Here is a 26212-nt window from a genome sequence, read left to right on the forward strand (position 1 = left end):
ATTTAAGCACTTCATTAAGTCCCTTTAAGTAAGCCTCCTTTTCTCAGTTCCCCTTCCACTTTTTTTCACATTGCAGTGTCTTTTGCATGTCTGCCTACTTTTTTTTGACCACATGCTCCTCCATCACCAGCACCAGCCATCATGGTCTTTTTCTTGGTTTCATTCTTTTTCATAGCCTTTTCCCCTCCGCTTTGTGTGTGGCAGAGGGGAAATTTCCATCAGCTGCCACTGACACTGACAAGTATGTCCTTTTTATTGGATTTGAATAGAGACAACTCTAGCATTATCTTGGCACATTTTTATTCTTCCGTAGCATAAGACAGTGTATGTGTGATGGCTTTATTCACTGTTTGATGAGACACTTCTCTAATTGTGAGCCAATCAATACTGCTTTCCATTTTGAGATGTCCTACATGTGATTCAAAACACTTTTCAAAGATTCACAGATTCAAGATTCTTTTGCTTACACATATACAGTGTTGGGCAATTTACTTTGAAAAAGTAATTAATTATAGTTACTAGTTACTTCTTCAAAACAGTAACTGAGTTAGTAACTGAGTTACAAGATTCTAAAAGTAATTAATTACTTGAAAAGTAACTATTACTTTACTTTAAAAAAAAATGTTTAACCCTCCTGGCTCCAGGGTATAATTGGCCATTTTTAACCATTTTTGATTTTCCCTCCACATTTTACCTCTAAAAACTATTTACTTTGCCTTGTTTGGTATCATTCTTTTCAGCACAACCTCACGTTTCTGAATTTACAGTTATGTTTTCATTTTGACATACTGCCTTAACGCAGATGATCTGAAATCAGACAAAAAACATAAAATCCGAGTAGTAAAAGTTATATTTTTTAACAATCACAAACACGTTTATTGAATCGTATTTCATAACTTTAAATGCAAATATAAATTTTACAATTTTAAAATCGAGACGAAGACGAGACGAAACTGTTGAGGAAAAAACGCCGCATATATATTGTTTATCATCTACACCATGGTTTTACGTGGCCTATCAACACAATTTAAAAAACTGGTATATATCACCTTGTTGCCTTGTCATCTTGAAGTGGTCATGTGATTGGCTTACCGCGACTACTTTAATCTTCCTCAGTCAAACAGCAGCACTCATGCGATTGTTTTGCCCCCTGAGCTCCAGGTGTTGTGCCAAAAAGTGATCGTGATTACCGTCCGCGGGAGCACGCGCAGCTGCTTAAAGCTGTAGCGCCCAGATTACTTACGTAGACAGCTACTTCCGTGCAACTGATATAAGATGCGGTAAGCTGAACACAGCTTCAACCGTCTGTTTGTTGAAAAAAAGTAACGCGATCGCATTTTCTTGTTAGTAACGGTAACGGCGTTGTAACGCTAGGAATCGTAATTAGTTAGATTACTCGTTACTGAAAAAAGTAACGCCGTTAGTAACGCCACTACTTGTAACGCCACTACTTGTAACGCCGTAATTCCCATCACTACACATATATAACTGTGCCATGCCTAACATTGCAAGTTCAACCATGGAATGGCCAAAGCATCTCTGACATATCAGGACATGAATATAAGACCTGGGAATGTCCTTTGCTGTCTGGCACTGGCACAGTTAGTTGCAGAATGGGCCTCCATCAATTAGGCTTGTTCAGGCACATCACAAGTGTTCTCAGCCCAGATTAGGATCTGTAGAGTTTGGAGGCTGGATCAACATCTGGGGCTTATCATCTTCCATAAACCATTTCAATTAGTTTTTCCAGAGTGGTAGGAAGGTTTTTAAGTGTTCTGGTGGCACAGTGCTTCTCTGCAACTATGTTTACTTTAGTGGTTTCAATCTTGGGGCTGATTTCTGCCCATGTCACTCCTGGCCATAACACAGCTCTAAATGCCTTTGTGGGAGACATTTTTATGTAGCTGTCTCCAGCCCTGTCTATCTCCTCCAACTTGATTTTACACTCAGAGAAACAGGGGAAGACAACACAGAGAGACATGGATAGTCCATTAGAGAAGGGCGAGCACGGAGGGTCAGTGCAGGGTAACCATGGTGACATGAGGTCCTGCTTTTAGCCCATATCCCAAAGCCATCAACTACATGACCATTTATACACCTATGAACACAAGACACACACAGGCACTGACAAAATGCATCAACAGTAGTCTGACAAGTGAAGAGACGTGAGTTCGTGGTCGGGTTCTTCTCCTCAGGGCCAAGAATCCAATCAAAGCACTGGAGCATCAACTACAATGCCTTGTCATTTACTTTCATATCATATGGATATGATGTCATATAGAAAAGTTTGGCAGATAAAAGCATTTGACAAATATTTTTTGCTTTGATCTAATCACATTAATCTCTCATTAATCCAAAAATTCCCCATTTTTTGTTCTTGACGCATTTCATTATCACCGTCTTTACTTATGTGCCTGCACTTGGTTGAACAATCTGTGTTTGCTGCATATGGAGTAGTAAAGGTGTAATCTTTCTGATCGTGTCAACACTGAAAAAATAATGGCAGCTCTAGAATTTATAGATAATGATATACGTTATATAGTAGGAAGGAATGAAAGCCAGAGTATGGCAGTAAAATTATGTGTATGGAGGAAGATAGCAGTGTCAACCAAGATAGCATTGTCAAAACACATACACACTCTGTAATCTTTACCCTGCAGTGTTTCGGGGGATTTTCATTGTCCCGCATTAAAGTGACAGTTAGCAGCTTCAAGGACGGCTCGCTGTCCTTTCATGTAAACACCACTCTGGCTTATTATAGCTTATATTGGTTATACCCTTAAGTACAGTAATAAATGCAGACAAAGAAACACAAGCTTAGGTGTAGTGAGAATAACATATTAGTAACCAGAACAAAATAGTCAAGCGCAGCAGTAAAATCTACAGTCAATTAAGAGGTGAGTCTCAGATAATGATGGGGAGCGTGTGTGCTGCATATTCCTGCAAATTTCCACAGCAAAAGCCTTGAAATGAAAGGTTTCTTTCAACTGAAATGGCTTTTACTGTCATTTGAAATGGTTACATGACAAGCATATTTTGAATTATAACCTCCTCATGGCTGAACATTGGCTAAAATGTCGTACGTATCATGTAATAATTTGTTTTTCTAGGGTTGTTAAATACCTGTTTACAGTTTCTTTGCTCTTGTTGTGTTTATTCATGTTTATGCTAGTGAAGCTTTGACAGCAGGAGTGCAGTACGTAGCTTGATTGATTACTGTCCTTGTGTTAGCACAGTTTGATTTGTGTAAACTAATTCACTGCTTATTGAAAAAAATACAAGTAAATCAAATAAAAAAAGTAAAAGAACCTTCGATGAATAGTGTTTTAGGAGAGAATGATTGCCTCCTACAGTATTTTATATTCAGGTTAACACAATAAAGTAAGAAGAGCAAATTGAATTGTTTTGGAGTGCGCCTTGTTTAGAGCAGAACAGAAGGAAATACAAGAAAATGAACGCTGCAAGCAGCAGTGATCATGTCCTTGCACCATGGTGCATGTTGGGGTTATAGACAATACAGATGGACATAGGCATTTCAAGATAGTATGTTTGAAGCAGGGATTTCGGAGTGCCCCTTGTGTAGCGCTGGAACCCAGTCACGATGTGTTTCATCCATTTCATAGGCTGGTTTGCCTGCAATAATGCCAAATAATTAGCAACTCTATAAATAGAACGTAGTTCTGCAAAATCACTCATTAGGATGCTTGTTCTAATTTGCTATGACCTCAGAGTGCATCGAAAATAAAACTAATAGGCTATAAAGAGTGATATGAACTTATTTAGAACTTACCTGAATGAAAACGTCTGGAGCACCAAAAGATATTTGGAGATGGAAGAGAACTGGATATCAGCTCGTCTCACAGCTGCTATCCAGACTAGACGCCTTCTTTTGGTAACATCCGATACATGAGCTGCCTCATGTTGCTTCCAGGTGGGGAAAGAATGAAAAGATAAACCATTTTCAAGCTTATTCCCTTACCAGTCGTGCGATCTAACATTGCAACCGACCGCACAGCAAGTGCGAACACGGGATGTCAACAAACGTCTAGAAACTAACTCCTCACAGCGCTTCGTTACTACGTTATTACCCTGACGGTGCTCGCTGCACTACATAGATAAATGGAAAATGTTTTGCCCGTTTTGTGGCGTTAGCTTCAGCCTCTTCACTCCTTTTTGTGCATCCCACGTTTAGCTGCTGCTTCTTCAACAAATTTTGGGGGGTGGCCAGTACCCACCACCCACTTAGTAATCCCCCTGGTTGGTCTGTTGGTCAACATGGCCACAACCCTAACTCCATAGGTCAGGTGGATGACATATAAATAAAATTTGCACCACTTAGAGTTTTTAGGATGTTGAATCATGTAGGATCATGTTGCTGTATATCATGTGTTGAATAAACAATGCAAATCTTTACTACATGGTGTCTGTTGCACAAGATTGATTTACCTTTGCCCTGAGAGACTATGACGGTGACTCAGTATCAACATTTAGATATCTCCAAGAAGTTTTTAATTACATCTGAGGTTACCAGGTTTCATGAATTTTCCCACCCACTGTGACCCACTTTTCTTTTCTTTTTTTATAACCATCATTAGGGTCTGAAAGTTCTTCTGAACACATTTGTCATGCAAATCGTGTAATGGACATGTCGGCCTACAGTGTCCATTTCATGCTTTGCCTCTCCAAAACATGAAATGTACACACATGCAGAAGTTGCAGTGAGATGTGGTAACAGCAGAGAGAGAGATTTTATTTCAAGCCAAGATGAAAATAATCACGGAAAAGCATTTAAACAGACATTATTAACATATTTACATGTAAGTATATATTAGCTGTCTAGCTTAACCGTGTCTGGTGATTAAGGACCCTGGAATGTACTTCACACGTATTTTCCCTCACTATCGCCCTCTGCTGGTCATGCAACTTCTGCGTGTGTCAATTTTATGTTTTCAAGAGGCAAAGCGTGAAATGGCCACAGTGGACTGGCTTGTCTAGTACACACGATACTGGGTTGCAATTGAGGTGGATATGGATAGCCTGTCAAAAGGAGTATATCAAAGTATAAAGCTTGTCATTTCATGTTGCCACACGGTGGAGTTGTACCTATCGCTAAATATTAGCATGTGATTTCTCCTCTCCGATATAAAAGTCTTTCCTCACTTCCAACATTTAGCACTTTACAGTGTTCAATGTGTGCAGATCAAGCAAAGAGTCTTCAGTCCTCTACCACTAACACACTTCTCCACATCTTAGTCAGGGATCCACAAAGCTAAGGCAGGCCCAGTCCATTAGTCACCTGGCCAGGAGCAAAATGTTTACTAGCATCATCAGCTGAAAGAAAGCTAAAAGCTTGCTGGGAGTTGCTAAGATAGAGTGACAGTCATTGATTTTTTTTCCACTTGGCACAGTTGATAAAAAAAAAAAACTCACTTCCTAGTTGACCCTCTGTTTCTCTCTTTCTCTCTCTGCCAGAGCAAGAAACATGCCAACAAGGTACGTCTGTTCTACATGCTTCATCCTGAAGATGGAGGACCACCTTCCAAAAGACTGAGGCCAGATAATCCAGTATGCTTCCACTCACTGTTTGCATGTGTCTGTGTGTGTGTGTATCTACCTCTGTGCAAATATATAAAATATAAACCTAAAATGTATATTATCACTCCAAACTTTTTACATGTATGTAAAAATGTATTAAATATTTACTGATGAACTAAATAAATCGAAAGAATTTTCTGCATTGCAGTTAAATGGAAACTCTAGTATGAATAAAGGCATTTATTTTGAATGTCCTTTATCACATGTGTATGACAAAAACCTAAGTTTTTGATTAGCTTTAGTCTAATCCTTTGCTAGGCTCGTCCACTTTCATCCTTAACCATTGTGTCCAAGCGCTCATGGGAATGTTTGATCTCTTGTATGCAGTTGTGGGCTATAATTCTCCCAAGAGAGGTTATGCCTGCTTCTGGTCACATTTAGTGAAGGCAGACAGCGCCAAGCAGCTCTGTATCTGACTATTGCAGGCCATAGCAAAGGAGGTCAGTGCATTACCAATGTTTGTGTGTCTGTCCGTGTGCATGTGCAGTCGGAAAGCCATTGTGTCCCTGTTTCTAGAGCCCCATTCTGTAACTGTGGCAAATGCTGAGATGGCATTTGTACCCTACATTGAATTGTTGGGCTTCAAACATTAAGTATAACTGCTATTTTGGTAATGATTAATTTGTGTGTGTGTGTGTGTGTGTGTGTGTGTGTGTGTGTGTGTGTGTGTGTGTGTGTGTGTGTGTGTGTGTGTGTGTGTGTGTGTGTGTAATTGACTATTGTGTAAAGGAAGATTTACAATATTACATTGTGTGTCCCAATTATCTGGCTCGTCCCATGTGGCATAAAATATACACTCGAACACTAAAATCACATACCGTGCACACTGTGAGGACACAGCTGGTGGAAAAATAAAGGTTTTAAAACTAACTGACAAATCTAGCAATTCCAGAGAGAGAGAGAGAGAGAGAGGGAGAGGTGAAGAGGGTGAAAGTCTCTAAAGTTTTCAGAAAATAAATCCAGCGAGACTAAAACGTAAAAACAGACCTGGGTTAACAGTTTCAAGCCCTAGAGCTTGAGCAACCAAGTGGTGGTGTTTAAACTATGCTTCTCGACAGACTTACGTTATTTGGTCCATGGACTGGTTTGTTCCCCTACTGTTTACCTTCACATGAGCCATGATCATTTTTCCTTTATCCTTCTATGCAGTCTTTCTTTTCCCAATGATAGCATACGTTTAAATTTTAAGAAGCATTCTTTTGGATCAAATGTAGATCAGTAGATCAATCCAAAACTATGAGATTTCAAATACACTCTTTAGGATCTGTTATCTAAACTGTCAGAAGGTTGAAGAAGTTTATAGGCAAAAGACTACAACAAAAATAAAGGCCAGCTCCTGTTTATTTTTTTTATAAATATTGCCTACTTTCTACACACGTGTCAGAAATAGCTGTGTGACAATATTTTGAAAAGGAAAGTGAAATTAAGAAAAACTAACTATGATTTGGTTTTTAATGAAAGATGAAAGACTGAGCAGCGACAGCGACTGAGCAGCGACTCCGTGGCAACCACCGGTCTCTAGGGACTGGCAAGTGGTTGCTAGAGATTGCTGACTGTTGTTTAGTAAAATCGGTTTCACAAAGCTTGCTGCACACGCAAAAAAAACCTCCCTGTGATTGCTTTTGTTACTTGCCGATTTGCATTAGTAGACTCCAGCTTGTCTGCAAATACTGGTGCACTAGTGAAACGGAAAAGTAGAAAGCAAACTGGAACCACAAGGAGGTTTTGGGTGCAGCTCCAAATACTTCTTTGTGATCAATTTTACCTAGAGACTGTCAATTTGACTCACAAACCAGTCAGGGATAGTACATTTTCCCCTAGTGGCCTGTGGTTTTAAGAGGGTCATTAGTTAGTCTCTAGGACTGTGTGACCTCGGCCTCACTCAACCAATGGAACCATAGTTCACAACAAAAGTTGTAAAAAGGTAACACATAACACTGCAGACACTCATAATATAATATGTCAAAGGCTTATGGGTACACACACACACACACAAACACACACACATACTGTGGATGTATTCACACCTGCGTCTCCATCTGTCTCTCTAAAAACCAAATAAGACATGACTCAGCCCACTGTGGATTTCACCTCATATTGGACACTAAACACACATAAATAGGCTGTGTGCACAAAGACACACACATCCCACATCTGCTATACTGTAACCTACTGTGAGTGCCACAGCTAGCACTTTGTTCATAACCTTTCACGCAGAGATGTGACATTGATTATTTGACAAGGCGGGAAAACTGATGTAAGATGAGCAGAGATTAATTTCATTTCCCGAGGTGAAACTGTCAGCATTCAATTCGGAATAAACTTTTCTTCTTTCATCTCTTTCATCTTTCTTTCTCCCAGGGGAAGCGTTGCACGTCTTTTCTCTAGACTTCATCCCAATGTTTTTTCCCTCCTGTTTTGTGCTGATTGACATGGTGCAGTCCAATGGGAACTGCAGAAAATGCTTTCCCCCCCCCCTTTTTTTTTTGCAGAGTGATTGAAATGTCAGTGTAAAATGCCATGCTTTAAGGTTTTTGTGCTTGTGTGTACAGGTGAAAGTTTTTGTCACAGAACAAACAGAGAAAGTAGGTCGTCAAGGTGCTCTCAGATGAAAGAGGAGACATGATCCATTTTTCTGCCCTATTCTCCACCCTGTTCTCTCTCTCCATCTGTGCAGTTTTTCACTTGCGCAAAGGGCAAGACAGACCTTTTATTCTCCTCTACTGCTGTATTTTCACTGTGACTACTTCTAATTTACACTTTCAGAGCATCCTCGAGCTCTAAATGAGAGCTCTGTTTCCCTGAGCTGCTCCACGAGTATATTTAGCAATGTTTCCCACAGCGCCCCAACACAGAACAGTGGGGAGAAGTGAGGAGGAGCAGAAAAAAGAAAAACAGAAGGAGAGGAAGATAAACACAGCTAATTAGGAATCTATTGTTAGGTGCGTGAGCAGATTGAAGCCACCCAAACAAAAATGAAAAAGAAAAAACAAAATCTGCGATACAGACGTCACTGTCAAGCAGCGGACAAACAGGCATACGTGCGGCATGTGCAAACAAAAAACACACACAACAATTAGGTCGCATCCAAATCGGTCTCAACAGATGCGCGAGGTGCGACAGGTAGAGACAGTGAGGTGTGGAAAACAGAGAGAAACACAGTAATGAGCGATGGCAGAGATTTAGAAATCAAAAACGAAGAAAGCGAAAAGGTGACGACTTTCTGCACGATGGAGGAAAAACAGTGAGTCAGAGATGCTATTTAGTGTTTGAAGTGGTTTGGTAGAGTGGCAGCTGTAATGAGCTGACAATTATTCATATGTCAGTCACCCACACATGCTTCAGATTGTTTAAAACATTCCCCGCACTGTCACTAAATCCCTGGTGTAACATCTTTGATTTTTTCAAGTAGATGCTTCTTTGTGTTTCAGTTCCATCTCTGTCGACTGCTTCACTTACTTTTTAGTGTTTGTTGTGACGGGTTAGACTGCTGCAGACTGCCACAGAGAAACAGCTCAGGCTTTTTGTCCTGAGTCAAAAACTGGAAAAACAAAACAAAAACCACAAAACACACAAGGATGGGACATCAGCCTATTGCAGTTTATCTTCCTCCTTCTGGTACAACAAGACCTTAGTAGAACAAGAGCTCAACACCACTGCACAAGGAAGGAAAAGGAAAAGGGAGTATGTGAGGGGGAAGTGGAAAAGCAGAACAATGGGACAAATAGCGAAGGAGATGAGAGGAGGCACAAAAACTGAGAGGCAGTGGGGAAGATATGGTAATGAGGAAGGAGGGGAAATGTAGGCAAGAAGGAAAGATGGAGTAAGAGAAAAAAGTTTCCTAGAGAAGAGAAGAAAAGAGGAGACTTGTCCTTACAGAGTCTCTGTCGCCCCATGCTGCAATCATGAATAAAAAACACTGGATAAATATAGATAAGCTGTTTTTTACTTTACATACAACAAAATCAAAATGGCAAATACACATTAGACAGTGCTGCATGTGCTAATAAAGAAACCAAGATACTAATAAAAATTCCATATCAGTTTCTAGAAAGCTTAAAATTCCATTATTGAAATATCAGCTGATATTCTTTGCTAACAGTGCTTTCCAATAAGATTTTTAGAGCTTATTTAGCAACTTACTGTTGTCAAATAGTCCACAAGCTTCTTCTGCTCAGCTGCAATGCTTAGTCTGCTCCATGTGGTGCAGATAATGGTTTGAGTCTTAGTCTAACCTGATTTGTTGGAAAAACTGTGTGATGACACTGTTTCTAAAATATGCTCCATTAATTTAAAAAATAAAAAATAAAAAAGTGTATAACTAATACCGTTAGTGTGTTCAATACCGTAAATAATACAGAGTTCAATATTGGCGGATGATATTGGCAGAGCAAGATAACAGTGTATCTCTAATGCTAATGGTGATGGAGGGGGGAGGTCTGGGACAGTTCATAGCAAGCCTTTAACATGATCACAGCAGGGAGAGTCAGTGAAGAGGAGAGGAGGCGAGGCGGGAGGAGGGAAGAGGAAGGAGGAGAGGCGGTTGTGCGGGCCTGCCAATACAGATAAATATTTCATCCCACAACACACAGAGTCACTGAGACTGGAGCCCAGAGGGGGAGAGAGGATGGAGGGAGGCAAAGAGATATAGAAAAAAGCTAAGAGTGAAGGCAAGGCAGAGAGACAAAAAAGTAAGAAGAAGGAGCGAGAGAGAGATAGGACAGCTGAGAGACAAAGCTAAGCCTGCAAGGTAAAGGTGTCCTTAACTCTCACATCCAGTGTCCCTGATGCTAACCAGAGCTGACATAAGGCACACATGCAGACACACAAACACACGCACCGCGTGCACCCACATACTCAGATGTGGTGTCTCAGACACATTTCTATTATTGTACTCTCACCGAGAGTGAGGTCTCTCTCTCCTCCAACCCGAATTAACACCTGGACTAAAATGTGCGCTGGTGTGAAAAGAAAAAGAAAGAAAGCCAGGATGAACAGACAGAAGGTGGAGGTTCAATGCGAAGAGTTCAAGGAAGACATAGAAACGTTGCTATAACAGCCTCCAGTCATGTGGCAAGGGCTATCCGCAAATTCTGGCACCTGGATTTGACTCGTTTGAGATGCTAAAGCATTAGCAGAACTAGAGACTAATACGTAGACACTGTCTACAGCTGTTTCTTTAAAGTGTCCTTTGTAAAAGTGGACAGCGCTGAATACAAGGGTAAGATAAGACTATGAAGGCACATTAAAAACAGATCACTCAAACCACTTACCAGTGTTGCCTGGGGGGCATCTTTCTAAGTGCATGGGTCCTGATGCTTCCCAGCAAACATGTAACAGAAAGAAATCGATATACAATTCTTGTCTTGTCTTAAAATGTTTTGCTTTCTTTGCACTAACGAATTCTTTGCTCTTGACTGGCAAATAATGAAAGTAGTAATAGTGTGTAGGGACCCTTTGACCTAGTCTAGTTAAAGCTGAATGAAAATGGTTAGTTGGACAGCTTGGATATGAGAGATAAAGAGGTCTCCTCTGCTGACTTGTAATTCAGTCGTGCGAGCTCCATTTTTAGGTTGATATAAGGCACGGAGCTGATTTTAACAAGTCATTGACATAGTGAAGCAAGAAGGTACCTTTCTCAAAGCTTACATATATATATATATATATATATATATATATATATATATATATATATATACATATATATATATATATTAGGGGTGCAACGATACACAAAATTCACGGTTCGGTTCGGTTCGATACTTTGGTGTCACGGTTCGATATTTTTTCGATACAAAAAAAATGTTCATGCCTTTTTAATTTGTCATTTATTAAAATTATAAATATATATTTTAACTCAAAAGTACAGTTTTTAAATTTAACCCTAACCCTTGTGCATGTTTTTTATTTTGACAGCGAATGCGCACCTGTGGACCACTTATGTGCAGCCCTGGTTATTTAGCTCATCATATTGCAGCCACAGAAATTCTTTTGTCCATGAAACCATAAAGCTGCACTTTCTTTTTGCCTTATAGTCTGATTTGTCATAACTTCTCCGTTTTGTGGTAAGCTTTTCTTTGGCTGTCACTTCTTCACCCTGACCTGTCTTATTTGGCTCAGCAGAACTGAAATGCTTTTACACGCTCACTCACATAAGCTCAGCGATTCTCTGCGCGATCAACCTCTCACATGTTTAAGCTTGCTGCGGGAGATTTCACTTGTCATGTTTGCATAGTAAGCTAACGATTAATAAGACGATGTCAGAGGAATTGGTGCACAAATTATCATCACTCACAGATCAGTGCTGTCGCTCTCTATACACAGTTCGCACGATTGCAAAGTGAAAGCAAAAAAACAAGCGCAAATTCAAACGCGACTTCAATATGTCACATATTGACAGTGGCTCACCGATGCCAATGACATAATTACCCAGCTACATTTCTGAAAGAATGCAAAAGCATTGACATATATTTTTCCTACAATAGCCCGACGGGCAGGGAAGAGATAGATTTTGGTAGCCCGACTGAAAAAATCGCTAGCTCCGGGACGTCGGGCTAGCGATATTGCAAGCCCTGTATCTGATTGAGGAATCACTCATCTTTGGAAAAGAGAGTTTATTACAGAGAAATGGCTCTTTCCAAAATAAAAGCTATACTATCCGCTTCTTCTGGGCTATATTCTCAGCAGCATAAGGAGAATCATGTGCTAACAGCTGTCTAAATGACTCGGCTAAAGTTAGTAGCATGCTTGTTGTTTTTGTCTTTGCACTAGGATGATGTCGGCGTAAATGTGCAGTCATATTCGTTGTGTTCCCACTAGTGCTTTCAGGTTAATCTCGTTGAAATGACCTTAACGCCACAACACGGCAAATCTCCGTTAACGAGCTACCGCCGATCGCTCCGTGCATGGGGCTACACGGCAAACACGTTAACGAGCTAACTGCGCTAACACACTAGTTCACACCAATGTAATTGAGCATTGCATGGCACATTCCAACATACTGTTTTACTTTAGTCCATAACTCGCTTACCTTCAGGGTCATACGTCACATGAAAACCAAAATAATTCCAAACGCCAGATCTGAATGTTGCAAGTAGAGCTTAACTTCTGTCTCGCTAGCTTGCCCTGCGCTCTTCCTTCTGACTATGCTGTCTGTGTTGAGCGCTCAGTGGATCTGCGCTCGACAGTGCAGCCTAGGCGGAGTAGTCGAACACAGATTCACTGAGCGCTCAACACAGACAGCATCCTCAGAAGGAAAGTTGATAAAATAAATTACAAATGTTGTATTGTTCGATACATATGCGTACCGAACCGAAAGCACTGTATCGAACGGTTCAATATCGATACGAATATCGTTGCACCCCTAATATATATATATATATATATATATTAGGGGTGCAACGATTTTTTTCAGTCGGGCTACCAAAATCTATCTCTTCCCTGCCCGTCGGGCTATTGTAGGAAGAAAAAATATATGTCAATGCTTTTGCATTCTTTCAGAAATGTAGCTGGGTAATTATGTCATTGGCATCGGTGAGCCACTGTCAATATGTGACATATTGAAATCGCGTTTGAATTTGCGCTTGTTTTTTTGCTTTCACTTTGCAATCGCGCTAACTGTGTATAGAGAGCGACAGCACTGATCTGTGAGTGATGATAATTTGTGCACCAATTCCTCTGACATCGTTTTATTAATCGTTAGCTTACTATGCAAACATGACAAGTGAAATCTCCCGCAGCAAGCTTAAACATGTGAGAGGTTGATCACGCAGAGAATCGCTGAGCTTATGTGTGTGTGTGTAAAAGCAGCAGCATATATATTTTAGTTCTGCTGAGCCAAATAAGACAGGTCAGGGTGAAGAAGTGACAGCCAAAGAAAAGTTTACCACAAAACGGAGAAGTTATGACAAATCAGACTATAAGGCAAAAAGAAAGTGCAGCTTTATGGTTTCATGGACAAAAGAATTTCTGTGGCTGCAATATGACGAGCTATATAACCGGGGCTGCACATAAGTGGTCCGCAGGTGCGCATTCGCTGTCAAAATAAAAAACACGCACAAGGGTTAGGGTTAAATTTAAAAACTGTACTTTTGAGTTAAAATATATATTTATAATTGTAATAAATGATAGATAGATAGATAGATAGATAGATAGATAGATAGATAGATAGATAGATAGATAGATAGATAGATAGATACCACAAAGACTGACATTGACAGTTATTTGCAGCATATCTCATATGTGTGATATGTTGCACATTCTAGTAGGCTTTAAAGTGTTTCTGAGTGTTCAGAACAAGGCTCAAAGTAAAGTACATGCGTGCATGTATTACTCATCCTGTGAGTACATAAATGTATCGTCACAGTCCCTCTGTGTGGATTGGTTTAAGGTTGAGGCTAGGTTAGATTTAGGGCAAGACTGGGGTTAGGCAAATGTTTATTGCCTAACCGCAGATCAGTATACTCTGATGGATGAAAGAATGACTGTGTGTGTGTGTGTGTGGTTGCATGTTTGTGTCAATCAGGCGGTTGGTTGGTCTTTTTGTTTGTATTCTCTCTCTTCCGTAGGGAGCAACTCTCCCTCATCATTAGTAATGAACCAGCTGCGGTGAAAGGCCGAAGCCACAATCTCAGCCCAGAGAGACAGATGAATATTTGATTAGTCCTCTCTTTGCCTTCATGTGTGCACGTGTGAGTGTGTGTGTGTGTATGTGTGTGAGAGAGGAAGTGAGAGAGAAAAAGCCCAGTGAGGTCAGTGTAAAGTCTACATCTTTCCATCCCCCCCGTCTCTCTTCTTTTTCTCACTTTTACCTCTCCCTGCCTTTTTTCACACCATTCCCTTCGTCATCAGCCTACACCTCTCCACTCGCTATACTCTCTTGTACTTTGATTTATTTTTCTCTCTCAACACCTCTCTTCACCCTTCTGACACTTTCTTTTACCATTTCTCTTCCTCTGTTTCTGCTATAGGACTGTGCAGAGACAGAAGTGGACAGGAACAAGTGCTGTACCCTGTGTAACATGTTCTTCACCTCTGCAATTGTGGCACAGTCCCACTACCAGGGCAAAACCCATGCCAAGAGAGTCCGCCTGGTGCTGGGGGAGCCACCCAGTGTACCCACAGCCATAGCCAACCCCACAAACACAGGTATCGCACACAATCTAGTTGTTATATTGACCTGTGTTAGACTTTTACATAAAGATTAAACTCAGATATTTAACTTAACATACTAAAGCTGTGCAGCAGTTTGCAAATGGTGTAGTAAGGCACGCTAGTGTGCCTTTGAGCCAAATCCTGGTGTGTTGTGAGATTTTATGACAACCATAGTTATAAATGAAGGGAACTCCCGTCTCATTTTGCAGTTGCTGGATGGTGGGATTTATCCGTGTGTGATACATCAAAGGCCCTGAATGACACCAAGGAAGTTAATAAGGGGGAAAAAACACATCATTTTCTTGTGTTGAGTAACTACCTATCACTGCAGAAGACACACAACTTTTAGAAATGAGAAAGAAAAACTGTCAGCAGACACTATCACAAAAGCTGCATGTCTCTTGGCTACAGAGGTGTCAACACTATTCAAATGCATCACCTGTGAGAAGTTTGCTAATGCTAAGAAAGTGCCAGGCAAGGTAAAGAGGCTCTTGGAAACCAAACAACCATTCTGACAGAAACGCAGCCAATTTCAAAAGCTTGCTGGATTTGAACCACACGCAGCAGGGACTTTTGTTGTCTGATAGTTGGAAAGGGGCAAGGCATATGGTAGTGGACAGGCAAGTCTTGCAAAAAAAGAAAATTACATGTCAGAGGTCCAGATGCAGCAAATAGATTGTCAAAAGTGAAATTACTGAGAATAAAATCGAAAAAAAGATGTGCCCGACAACACAGAAGCTGTTTTGCGTTGAAATATTGGCTTGCCTCAAAAAGTTTAAAAAACCAGTCACAGTGCTTTGTTTCTGTTACAGCAGTCACAGCAGCAGAAGAAGTCAAGGCAGTGTCCAAATATTCTTTGAGCTTCGGACAGCAAAGTAAAAAGAGCATTAAACTGTTCCTTTAAGGAACAAACAGCAGACACAGCTCTGCTCTTGGTCACAAGTTGTTTTTGGTGGATCTCTGCTCTCTTTGCCTCATCCTCCATCTTTCTTTACTGTTGTTGATGAGAGACAAAGCCCCTTCCAGCAGTCAACAGACTACCAGCTACCAGCTAACAAGCTAGCTAGCTAACATGTCCTAGCTAACATGCTTCTGTCATGTGCTCATTGTTGCTATATTACTGTGCAAAACCCTTGAGCCAGTCCTTATTTCTTTCAAAGTTTTTCTGTGAAACATTGGCTGATTTTTCACTCATTTTCATAATGTTTTTGTTGTTTTCTGTTTTATTTTGTTATTTGATTGTTTAAGCTGACTCATTCAAGCATTAAAAAACTGCTGTGTGCTTAGTAAAAATGAAAGGAAAATAGTCTCTTTAGTCACTTTGGTATTAGCACTCTTTTTCAAAAACCACCAACAAGATGCTTCCCAAATAGCTATTTTCTGAAAGGTTGGCATATTTTGGCAAAAAAAAATCAAAGGAAACTAGACAAGTTGAATAACAAAAGAAGAAGTCTATGAAACCATCTAATGCAGATGAACCATATCTCAAGTCATGTCCATAAGAAACAGGAAAGAATCAAGCAAAAATCTGACAGAGGAGCTGAGAGATGTGTTTGGCACTTCAGTTAAACCATCTAATATTCACTGTCAACAAGCATTTATTAGGAAGGGAAACAAGGATAAAATGCTGTGGTATTAAAGTAGGTAGAACTGGACTGAAAATCAGTGTTAAGTTGTCTTTTGTAGTCATAAATCCAAATTTTAAATGGATTAAAATCATGCTGGAGGCTCTGTCATTGTTTGGTGCTGCATTTCACCAGTGGGGTTGGGGTTCTTGTCAAAACTTGGTGGCATTATTAATATAGAACAAATCTGCCAGGATCTGATCTACTATTACCATCATGAAAATTACAACAATTTTTGAGCTTAGCAATGATCCCAAACCCATCACACAACATTGTTGAAACACCGAGGGATCGTCTTGACAGCAAATAGAATAAAACGCAGCCAAGATCCGAAGAAGATCTTTGGATGTCCTTCAACAATCCTCAAGAACTATTCATGAAGACTACTTAAAGAAATTACAACAAAGCGTGCCTTTAGGCTGTGTTTTAAAATAAAGGTCATCATACCAAATGTTGACTTACAAGCTTGTTAGAATAGTCCAAACTCAGTTTTTGCCTTATTTGCATTTATGTTTGCACATATTTCAATAATACACTGCACCTCTTCCCCATTTTCCTAGGAAAATATAAAGAAGTAAGGGATAGCTCAAGGCTTTTGCACACTGCTGTTGGTTACAAAAACCCTCTTTAAAATATACAATGCTGATATCGATTGATTTGGTAAGAGAAGTGATCCTGATGAGTGCAGAGGTGTTCCAAAAGCCCAGCTCTGTGAGCACAGTGCAAAAACATGTTCTGTCCTGATGGTGTTTTTTGTGGCAACAACTTTAAATGCTGTCAATGGTGAGCTTCACAGGATGCTATCTCTCCACGTGGGCTCTTATACATGTCTATGTTTCAAAATTTGACAGTTTGAACCATTAATTGTTGGCTTATATTCTTTTTTACATCATATGATTAGAACCAGATGATTAGGGCAGCACGGTGGCAAGGTGGTTAGCACTGTTGCCGCACAGCAAGAAGGTCCTGAGTTCAATTCCACCATCAGGCCGGGGTCTTTCTGTGTGGAGTTTGCGTGGGTTCTCTCCGGGTACTCCGGCTTCCTCCCACTGTCTAAAGACATGCAACTTGTGGGGATAGGTTAATTGGATAATCCAAATTGCCACTAGGTGTGAGTGCGAATGGTTGTCTGTCTCTGTGTGTTGGCCCTGCGACAGACTGGCGACCTGTCCAGGGTGTACCCCGCCTTTCGCCCTATGACAGCTGGGATAGGCTCCAGCACCCCCCGCGACCCTGAAAAGGATAAGCGGATGGATGGATGATTAGAACCTTGAATCAGAAGTGTTAACTTTATTCTGGTTAATAATATAACACATTTAAAGCTCTTAGACCGCTACACTAGGCATTTTGTCTCTTTAGTATTTAAAAGGTATGTTAAAAATTCCTTTCAATCATGAAATCTCAACCAGACTATTTGATGCACCAGTATAGCATTCATTCTTTCAATCATTCAGCAATACATAACAGACAGAACACAATCTATTATTCTTCCATGCTAAGCTATGCATCTATAAGTTCTCATTCCTGATCTTAACACAAAAAGCCTGTCGTCACTAGAGACCATAACTCAGTTGTCAAATAGACTCTCACCTCTGCTCGTATACATCCCCTCTTTGTGACATGAGAACTATTTTTACTTCAAAGGCTTTATTTTTTTTATCTGAAGTGGATTTGGACAGCTTTAGTGATGGTTCAGTCAAAACTACTAGCCTGGGATTCAGGGGGAAATGTGTTTGAAAATGGCAACATGCCAGAGGCCCAAAAAGTAAAACTTAGCAGATGAGGCACACAGAGAGACATTAATTTATAAAAGTCTCCTGATTAATAAAATGTGTTTTTTATCAAATCAAGACATTTGCTGATTGATATTTTTTTGTTGAAGCACAAGATTGTTCAAGATTAGTGTGTTTTTAAGTGTCTGTGCTGCTAAGTTGACTCCAGGGGAGCTTTACATAATGTGATTCAAATTGGATTCAAAGGGGAAACTCACACAGCTATAAAGGCACAATCGCTACAAAATGGAGTGTTATAATCAAGCCCCTGAGTGACTTTTGCTAAACTCTGGCCTACTTTTGGGAAAAGTGTCACTTCTGTACAGGCACTGTCGTGCAGTTTGCTTCGTTTTGTGACAGTAGGACCTGAAGGAAAAGAAACAAGAGAACAGGAAGAGAGAAAGAGTGACCTGGGAGAGAAGAAGAGGATTTCAGGAGAGATTAGAGTCAAAAAGCACCCTTCATGATCATTCCGAGATGAGCGCGCCACAGAAGATGCACAGCCAAGCTGACAGGCTTGAGCACACATGGACATAGAAACACACACATGCACGCACAATCATTATTAGAAAAACACAGAGGCAGGATGACTGGCGCAGGCACTCATGGCATTCACTTGCATCTCAGGACACTTGGACACTAACAAACACACTAACGCATATTCCCACAAACATACAACACAGTGAGGTTAGAAATAGTAGAGTCCAAGTGTGTTGGAGAAGCCTTTGAGCGGTGGAGAGCAGAGATCGTACCTGCGCTCCCTCCCCGATGCGCATCACATCCCCATACACTTGAACCCAACACCTCTTCCTCCAGAACACACACTATCGTGCACACTGCCTATGCCCCACTCTGTGAAAAACACTTATTTCTGCTCCACTGTGCAGAGATCACAGTCACGAGAGGAGAAGTGGTGGTGCAACAAGGGATAGAGAGGAGAAAAAACATCACAGGGTCTCTCCCTGTTGCTGCTCATCACATGCAGTTCCGTAGAGCTGTCAGAACCGAGGAGTGTCATTTACGCACTGGCACACGCAAGCACACATGAATGCTACACCGGAGATTTGATGATGGACTTGCCTTTGAGCTTTGAGCAATAAAATAAAATGACAGTAAGAGAGTTGCAGGGTTGAGTTTTGAAAGTGAGACGATGGCAAACACAAGCAAAGGGAATGTGAGTGGGTGTGGTTGGTGAGATGAACAGAGACACAGCCATAGATACAGTAACTATGTGAACAGAGCCTGAAGACACATCAAGGTATGAGGAGCCAATCAGCTCAAAGGGCTGGAGTCAATCCGGTGCAGGCCCCCCACACTAAAAAAGACACATAAACGAACCCAGCTCACACCCGTGGTCACTGGTCAAGGATTCATGCGGGCATTTGTTAGCAGTGAGACGATGGTTGTTGTGAAAGAAGTGATATGACTCATCTGAGCTTCAAAGCATGTGTGAGTGGGCTTTTGTTTGTGATATAAAATGTGAACTAAACGTGCGGCATCGGAGCTGTGTACTCACAGTCAGTATAACTCGAGAGTCATTGACACATTGTGGATGGCAAATCGGCACATTTGGACATGCCATCTGGCACTGTAAGCTTTCTCACGCAATTTGGCTGTGGACATAACCCCCTCCCTACCATCCCTTCTCAGGATGATTTGTTTGGTACACATACTGTACCTTACACATGCAAACAGCTTATTCTGGAGCTTCTTTCACACACACACACACATGCACGCACACACATATACAAGACTTCACACGTTTTCTTAAGCGTGGCTTACACATTCTGTCCGCCACCCAAACACCCACATTCACACACAGACACACGAGTAGCCACACGCATGTACGCAGTTTTCGCTGTGAGAGCTACAACCCCGTCCTGTGGACATGTCCGTGCCTGTTGGCTATTAATGGGCAATCACCATGGTAACCAGTGCCATGTCATGAGTAGCAGGTCACCTGGAAATCTGCCGTTTCTTTTTTTTTTTTTATTCCCTTGCAGAAGAGAGAGGAAAGATGGTACAGGTTGAAAAAAAAAGATAAAACAGGAAGGTTCAGAAGCCAGTCTCTAACACTTGCAGACTGGACCCCGGAGTGCAGATGGCCTCCTTCCAGCCCTCATCTATGCTCCACATATGTGGCTCACAGCAATCCATTTGCTCTTTGCTCTCAGCCTTGATGAGTACAATCTGATTACGGAGTTTTTAAATGTAAATTTGGTTTTTCAAGCATGTATTTGAGAATTCATGTGTCTGCAAAGAGTATGTGCGTGAGAATCTGTGCAAATGCATCAAATTTTCATGTTAACGAGTTTCATGAAAATATTTTCATTTCATGTAATTTTCACATTAGAGCTTGATTTGCATTTGAATTCATGTTAATATCCTCCCTCCCTCACTCTCCCTTTCCTTCTCCTGTTCTCATTTCCTTCTACAGTATCTTACCCTTGACTTGTCTCTAACTCCTATCTTTTCACTTCCGCTTCCAGATTCCTCCCCTTCCACCCCACTGCCCACAGACCCCGCGTCGTGTCCCCCTCCTCCACCTGCCCTACCCTGGCCCATGGCGGTGGTCAGTGGAAATGGTGGGAGAGAGGCTGGGAAATATTGCTGTCTGTGTGGAGCCTGGTTCAACAACCCTCTGATGGCCCAGCAGCATTACGAGGGCAAGAAACACCGCAGGAATGCAGCCAGGGCACGCCTCCTGGAGCAGCTAGCAGGCAGTCTGGATGCCACAGAGAGCACAGGTCAGCCTCTTGGACCCAATCCCAGCAAAAGTGGCAAATGAAAGGCAGCATGGGGTGTTACGACTTTGTCAGAGGAAAGACGATAAGTGGGAGTGCAAGATGCTGCAAGATGTGCAGCAGTGAATGAGGATTCATGAAATGCTGATATGCCTTTCAGTGTGGGGGTACATATCATATGTTAAACTGAGGTAAGGCAAACCAGTTATTCATTGATAAATTTAGCACCATCAGCACTACTTAGTGTTGAGATCTCAGCTTACATGCATTTGGACAAAAACATGGCTGTGTTTTTGCAAGGATTAGCCAAAGCTTCTTCTTTAAGTCAACTACCTCTACATTCCTACTGCTGGTATCTGTCTCACTGAGGGTCACAACACAACAGTATATGTCAAAAGCTGTATGTGAAGTCTCCTGGCACATTGCAAAAAGCATACTTAAGAGATAATGCAGTGCAGAGCAGAGAAGGCTCAACAGGTGAAATCCACCACATTACATGCCTGCATATTTATGTGTGTGATGATTCACACAAAATGACACATGAAATGGTCAAACATTAGTAAATTAAACAAGTAAATGTGGAGATAATGGGGCAATGATTCCAACACTCACACAAATATTTCTAACAGATGGGTACTTTAATTGAATTATGAATAGCATTTGGCACAGAAACCACTTTCCCTTCTCGGGTTCTTAGGAGTGATATCATCCAATATCACCAAACATTATCCTACTTCAGCTGAGTCCAACATGCATTCATGAGTGCCACACGACACCTCTACCGCACACATACAAGTTTGACGCATGCTCGTACCACACAGCACACAGCCTGTGACAAACATAAATCCACTTGTGAAGCCGTAGCAGTGCCATTCGCTGCATGCTCCAGGTGCCATGACACAAATCATCATCTCAAGAAGCCAATCATATTAAAAGCATGAGTCATGTTGCCGCCTACACTGGCTCAGAGGCTTTAAGTGGTGTCATGTTAGATATCATCCCCCATTCACATACTGTGACCCAGATCCCACAGACTCCAAATTTCATAATGTAACCACGGAAAACATTTTTTTATTTAATTAGAATTTTGTTTATTTTTAAGACAATCGTCCTCATTGAAGAGCAAGGCTGCACTGCAAAATCTTTTAACTGCCCTTGAACAGGAGACGTTTAACGGGTCGAAGTTTTCTAAGTGAGCTTGCTGTTGCCGTGATTTATTATACGGGCCGTCATTCATGTGTTTGTTCCAAGGCCTTTAGTCTGGAACGCTTTGTTCACTACAGCGCAGCTCCATTGTTTGTACTCGTTTGTTCTTGAGTTAGACGAATTTCCATTGGTCCGAGATTCTCACGTCAGATTGGCTTTTTATCACCACTTAAGGTGTGAAGTCACAGGTGTATCAAGTGTAATCGCAGTGGGAGGGTCGAACAGGAGGTGGCAGCTGAACTAAGCAAAATACGCACAGGAGGGGGAGGAGAAAGGAGGAATTTGGCTTCTGCCAAGCACAGATTCATCTATGTCCTTTCGTCCTCATTTTCCCTTTGTGGAATAGTTTTCTCTTTACGTTTGTTTTATCTCTTTCCCACCCCCTTCCTTCTGCCATACTCAGTCTTTGTTTTGGTTAGGTTGTGTCTAAATGTGTGTGTTTGTGTAAACCACTGTGGCGTCCAATCTGGCATCATGTCTCATCTGTCATCCTTATTATCTCCCCCACAAGGCACAGGTGAATTATTTGCACGCCAATATTCTCTTACTCTCCAAACTATGGCTACAGAGTCTGCCTACTGTGTTTTCTTGTTGTGTCCTATTGATGATATTGACCTTTACTTGTGTTGTCTCATCCCCCTGTGGCTATGAACGAAACTTATCATAAGACCTCTTGACATTTAAACACATGCAGGTTCTTATTTTTTTATATGTATTTCTCTGGTTTAATTGCACAGACGGGACACAAGCAAGAATGTCGTGACTTTCCACAGCTAGGTGCCAGGCGAAATCCTTGGAGATGGATTACAGTGGTGGACAAGGGAGTAGCTACTGACGAGGGATGGGGTCCGGCTGACTCGGCTGTGTCTTTACATAAATCATGACAGGGGGAGAAACCCCTTAAGACAGAGCCAGCGCATTGTCTCTGCTCTCTGGAGACTCCGAAGAGAATTAGAAGCAGTGAGATAAGCGTCTAAGAATGGAGAGTGTGTCTGTGTATGTGTGTGTGCAGGACCCAAGAGAGGGTGAAGCACTAAAGCCGAGAGAAAATTGTGTGTAATTGATGACTGTGCCAGAGTTGTGAGACGGAGCTGACCTCCTCTCCCACTTACTGTGACACAGTCACACATCAGAATTACATGCAGAAACACATAACTAAGATGTAGTGTAAGCACCGTAGGTCCGAATACCAGCTCGCTCTGGGAATTAAAAACAGTTTATCTAACAAAGCAGTAAATTTACCGAAAACCAATATATACTTTTAGGCTTTTTTAAGTATTCTTTGAGGATATATTTCCTCAGTTATGTTAAAAGTACCCAAAAGGTCTTATTTAACCCGATAAAATGGGCTCAAATAATAGTGTTATGTGGAAAAGTGACTCATAGTGAAGAACATGGAAAATTATCACTCAGCTCCATTCGGCAGCGTGCAGCATTTTAACATTTTTTCAGCTCCTTGTTGTTGTTTAACAGTGCAACTGGCACATCTTTCTTTAGGCTCATCACGCTCGACGGTGTCATTTCTAGCAGCAGCAAGCAGCTGTTCTCACCAGTGATAAACCAACTACCTGTCCAGCAACACATCATGTGAAGTAAGCAGCTCCCTAGTGAATGTAGTGGAGCATTTAGCAGCTAAAGACCTGTGTATTTCCCTCTGGAGTTATTATCGACCAAAAGCTCAGTTAAAGACAGGAAAATAAAGTGAAATGTTGGACTATGAAACACTAGAGATAAGAGAAAGATGCCACTAAATGCATTCCTGTTTCCATTTCTTTTGCCCATTTCTATTGGTAAATCAATTATACCAATAATAATTATTATTGTGTCTTTCAAAAGTTTTACTGAACGACTCTGGCAATAATCCCCAAATCCATGAACTCCATCTTAATAAGCTACCTTTAAGAATTATTAGTTGCTTACAGTGAAGAAACTATAAAACTAGAAAAATCTAAGAGAATCTGGAAATCCTTTTTTAAAAGCAATAGTTCACAAAGATAGTTTCCTGCGCCTGGTAATTTTTTCTTTGTCTGAAACAGATGGTCTCTCCAATTACTGTCACACTGGCTGCAAAAAAATAATTAGTCTCTCTCTAAGTCCTTCAAAGTTTGCTGGTAAAATTCCACTTGGATTTAATCTGACTCTCACCCAAATCTCAACCCCTCTCTTCTATGGTATTTGCGATATATTCCTTTGAGAGGCTCTGTCAAGTATTTGCTGCAGACTGTTAGTTTTGATTGCATCTCAATGGGCTCTTCTTGGATTCAGTTCATTTTTAATCTTGCAAAGCGCATGGTAAACTAAAGCACAAAGGCTCTGGGGTAGTAAGCGCTCCATAAACTAAAATCCTACAAGAAGCATGAATAACATTACACATGAATACCCTACAGTGAGTGCAAATTAGAGGAAACTCTACCTTGAATTTATCCATAGGAAACTTGATGTTCAATAGTTGTACAAGACCCATTTCCCTCCCTCTTTGTCTTCAAACAATCCCACCGTTCACCAAAAGTGTGTGCAAAACACTAGATTTCACAACTGCTAGTGCTAACCGCTACCTGAAATTCCTCTGAGCCTCTCACATAAAAAGGAGCTGCAGTCAGAGCTTGGCAGCGCATGGTATTGGAACGAGCCACAAATATCGTGCTCCAAATGGGTCATTAATGTTGCTTGAGTTGGGACATAGTGAAAAAGCTGAAAGCTAAAATTCATCACACACTGAAACTGCAGCAGGATGTTGAATTTCGCTGCAACAAGACTCTTGAAACAAACATAATTTTCCCAATTTTCTAAGCACAAAATGTAGCTCATTACTTTTTTGACAACCGTTTAGGCATCTCCACACCGGGGGTGCCAGCAATGCCAGAAGGCTCTGTACGTTAAACGACAGCCACAAACAGCTCCACACCCACTGCCTTAGCGCTTCTCACCCCCTCTTTTCTCTCTTCTTGGCATATCTTCTTGTGTAATTAACAAGGCTTAGAACTCTCTCACAAATACTGCTCATGCTCGCAAAAAAAACCCTACATTCACAACCCTGAGCCACGTGCTGTCACTACCGTTGCACACACACTTTCCCTGCATGTAATTAACATGGATTAGGGCACAGTGTGGTCTTATGCCAGAACTGCTTTATTAACCAAAACACGTTATCTGTGCATGTGTATATGTTTATGCGTGTGTTTACAAAAGGCTGGTGCTGACACAAACTGCAGCATATTGTATATCTCTGCTACTCGGGCAGTCAGTGTGGAGGTGACATCAATCAGGCTAAAAGCAGGAAAGCTGCCTTTGTCTGCGAACGTGTACACATGCACATGTAACACACTTCATAATCACACATAAAAGAATAGACCTCTTTATGTAATCCTTGCAGCAGTATAGAATTACGGGGAGGAGAGAGGAAAGAAGAAAGAGAGACTTATCTTTCCTTTCTTTCTAAATTATCGCTTCTCCAATTAATAGCCTTCTCATTTAGAGAGAACAGAAATAATGACATTTTGGCAGTGGAAGATGTGCCGGCTCTCTTTTTTCCCACTCTCTCTGTCTCTCTTTCACACACACATACACACAGAATTAGTTATTAGCTCCTAATAGTTGCAAAAATATCAACATTTAAGCCAAGACAGCAGTTACTTCAGGCAACTAATTCAGTCCTGGCTTTCTTGTAAATGACTGCTTATCCTTAATCACCCCTGAAAGAGACTAAGGGACCTGAGGCAACAGGGAGTAGATATGCCACATTATGCAGCTCTAGCCCAAGCCTAAACGACCTCCCACCACTCCTAACTATATTACAACTTCATCTCCCAGTGTACTTCACCAATTACCGCTACGAAAGGTCAAAAGGTGATGGAATACTAAGACAAGTCATAAATCTCAAGGACGATAATGACAGCAGCGAAAAGGGCATGTACACACAAGCAGGCACACCCCAATTTTTAGTTGCACCGCATAACTAAAATTTCACACCCATTGTCAGAAAATTACAATTTAAAAAAGGACGAACTGAGAGGGAGAGGCTTCAAGCCGTTAATTTTTGACTTGTCTTTGGCATACAACCCCGAAGTGTCAAGGCAGATTTTTCTTTTTCCGATGGAAGTAAAGTTCTGCAGTGACG

The 26212-nt window shown here is 41.1% G+C and overlaps 1 protein-coding gene across 5 annotated transcripts in view; it reads left to right on the forward strand.

Moving 5' to 3' along the window:
- Positions 1–26212, forward strand: part of zgc:171482 (zinc finger protein) — a 67133-nt gene that overhangs the window by 18350 nt on the left and 22571 nt on the right. For 3 of the 5 annotated variants that reach the window (XR_005691519.1, XM_040001474.1, XM_040001477.1), the window contains 3 exons: positions 5473–5565; positions 14565–14742; positions 20635–20892. Coding sequence is in view for 3 of the 5 variants with exons in the window: in XM_040001474.1 (XP_039857408.1) it covers positions 5473–5565; positions 14565–14742; positions 20635–20892 (529 nt within the window). In the remaining 2 variants the exon portion in view is untranslated. Of the gene's footprint in view, positions 1–5472; positions 5566–14564; positions 14743–20634; positions 20893–22832; positions 25741–26212 lie in introns of those variants that run through there. The other 2 variants (XR_005691520.1, XM_040001476.1) reach the window with 2 other exon arrangements.

Source organism: Simochromis diagramma, unplaced genomic scaffold (assembly GCF_900408965.1).
Source record: "Simochromis diagramma unplaced genomic scaffold, fSimDia1.1 OVJJ01000421.1, whole genome shotgun sequence".
Taxonomy (NCBI): Eukaryota; Metazoa; Chordata; class Actinopteri; order Cichliformes; family Cichlidae; genus Simochromis; species Simochromis diagramma.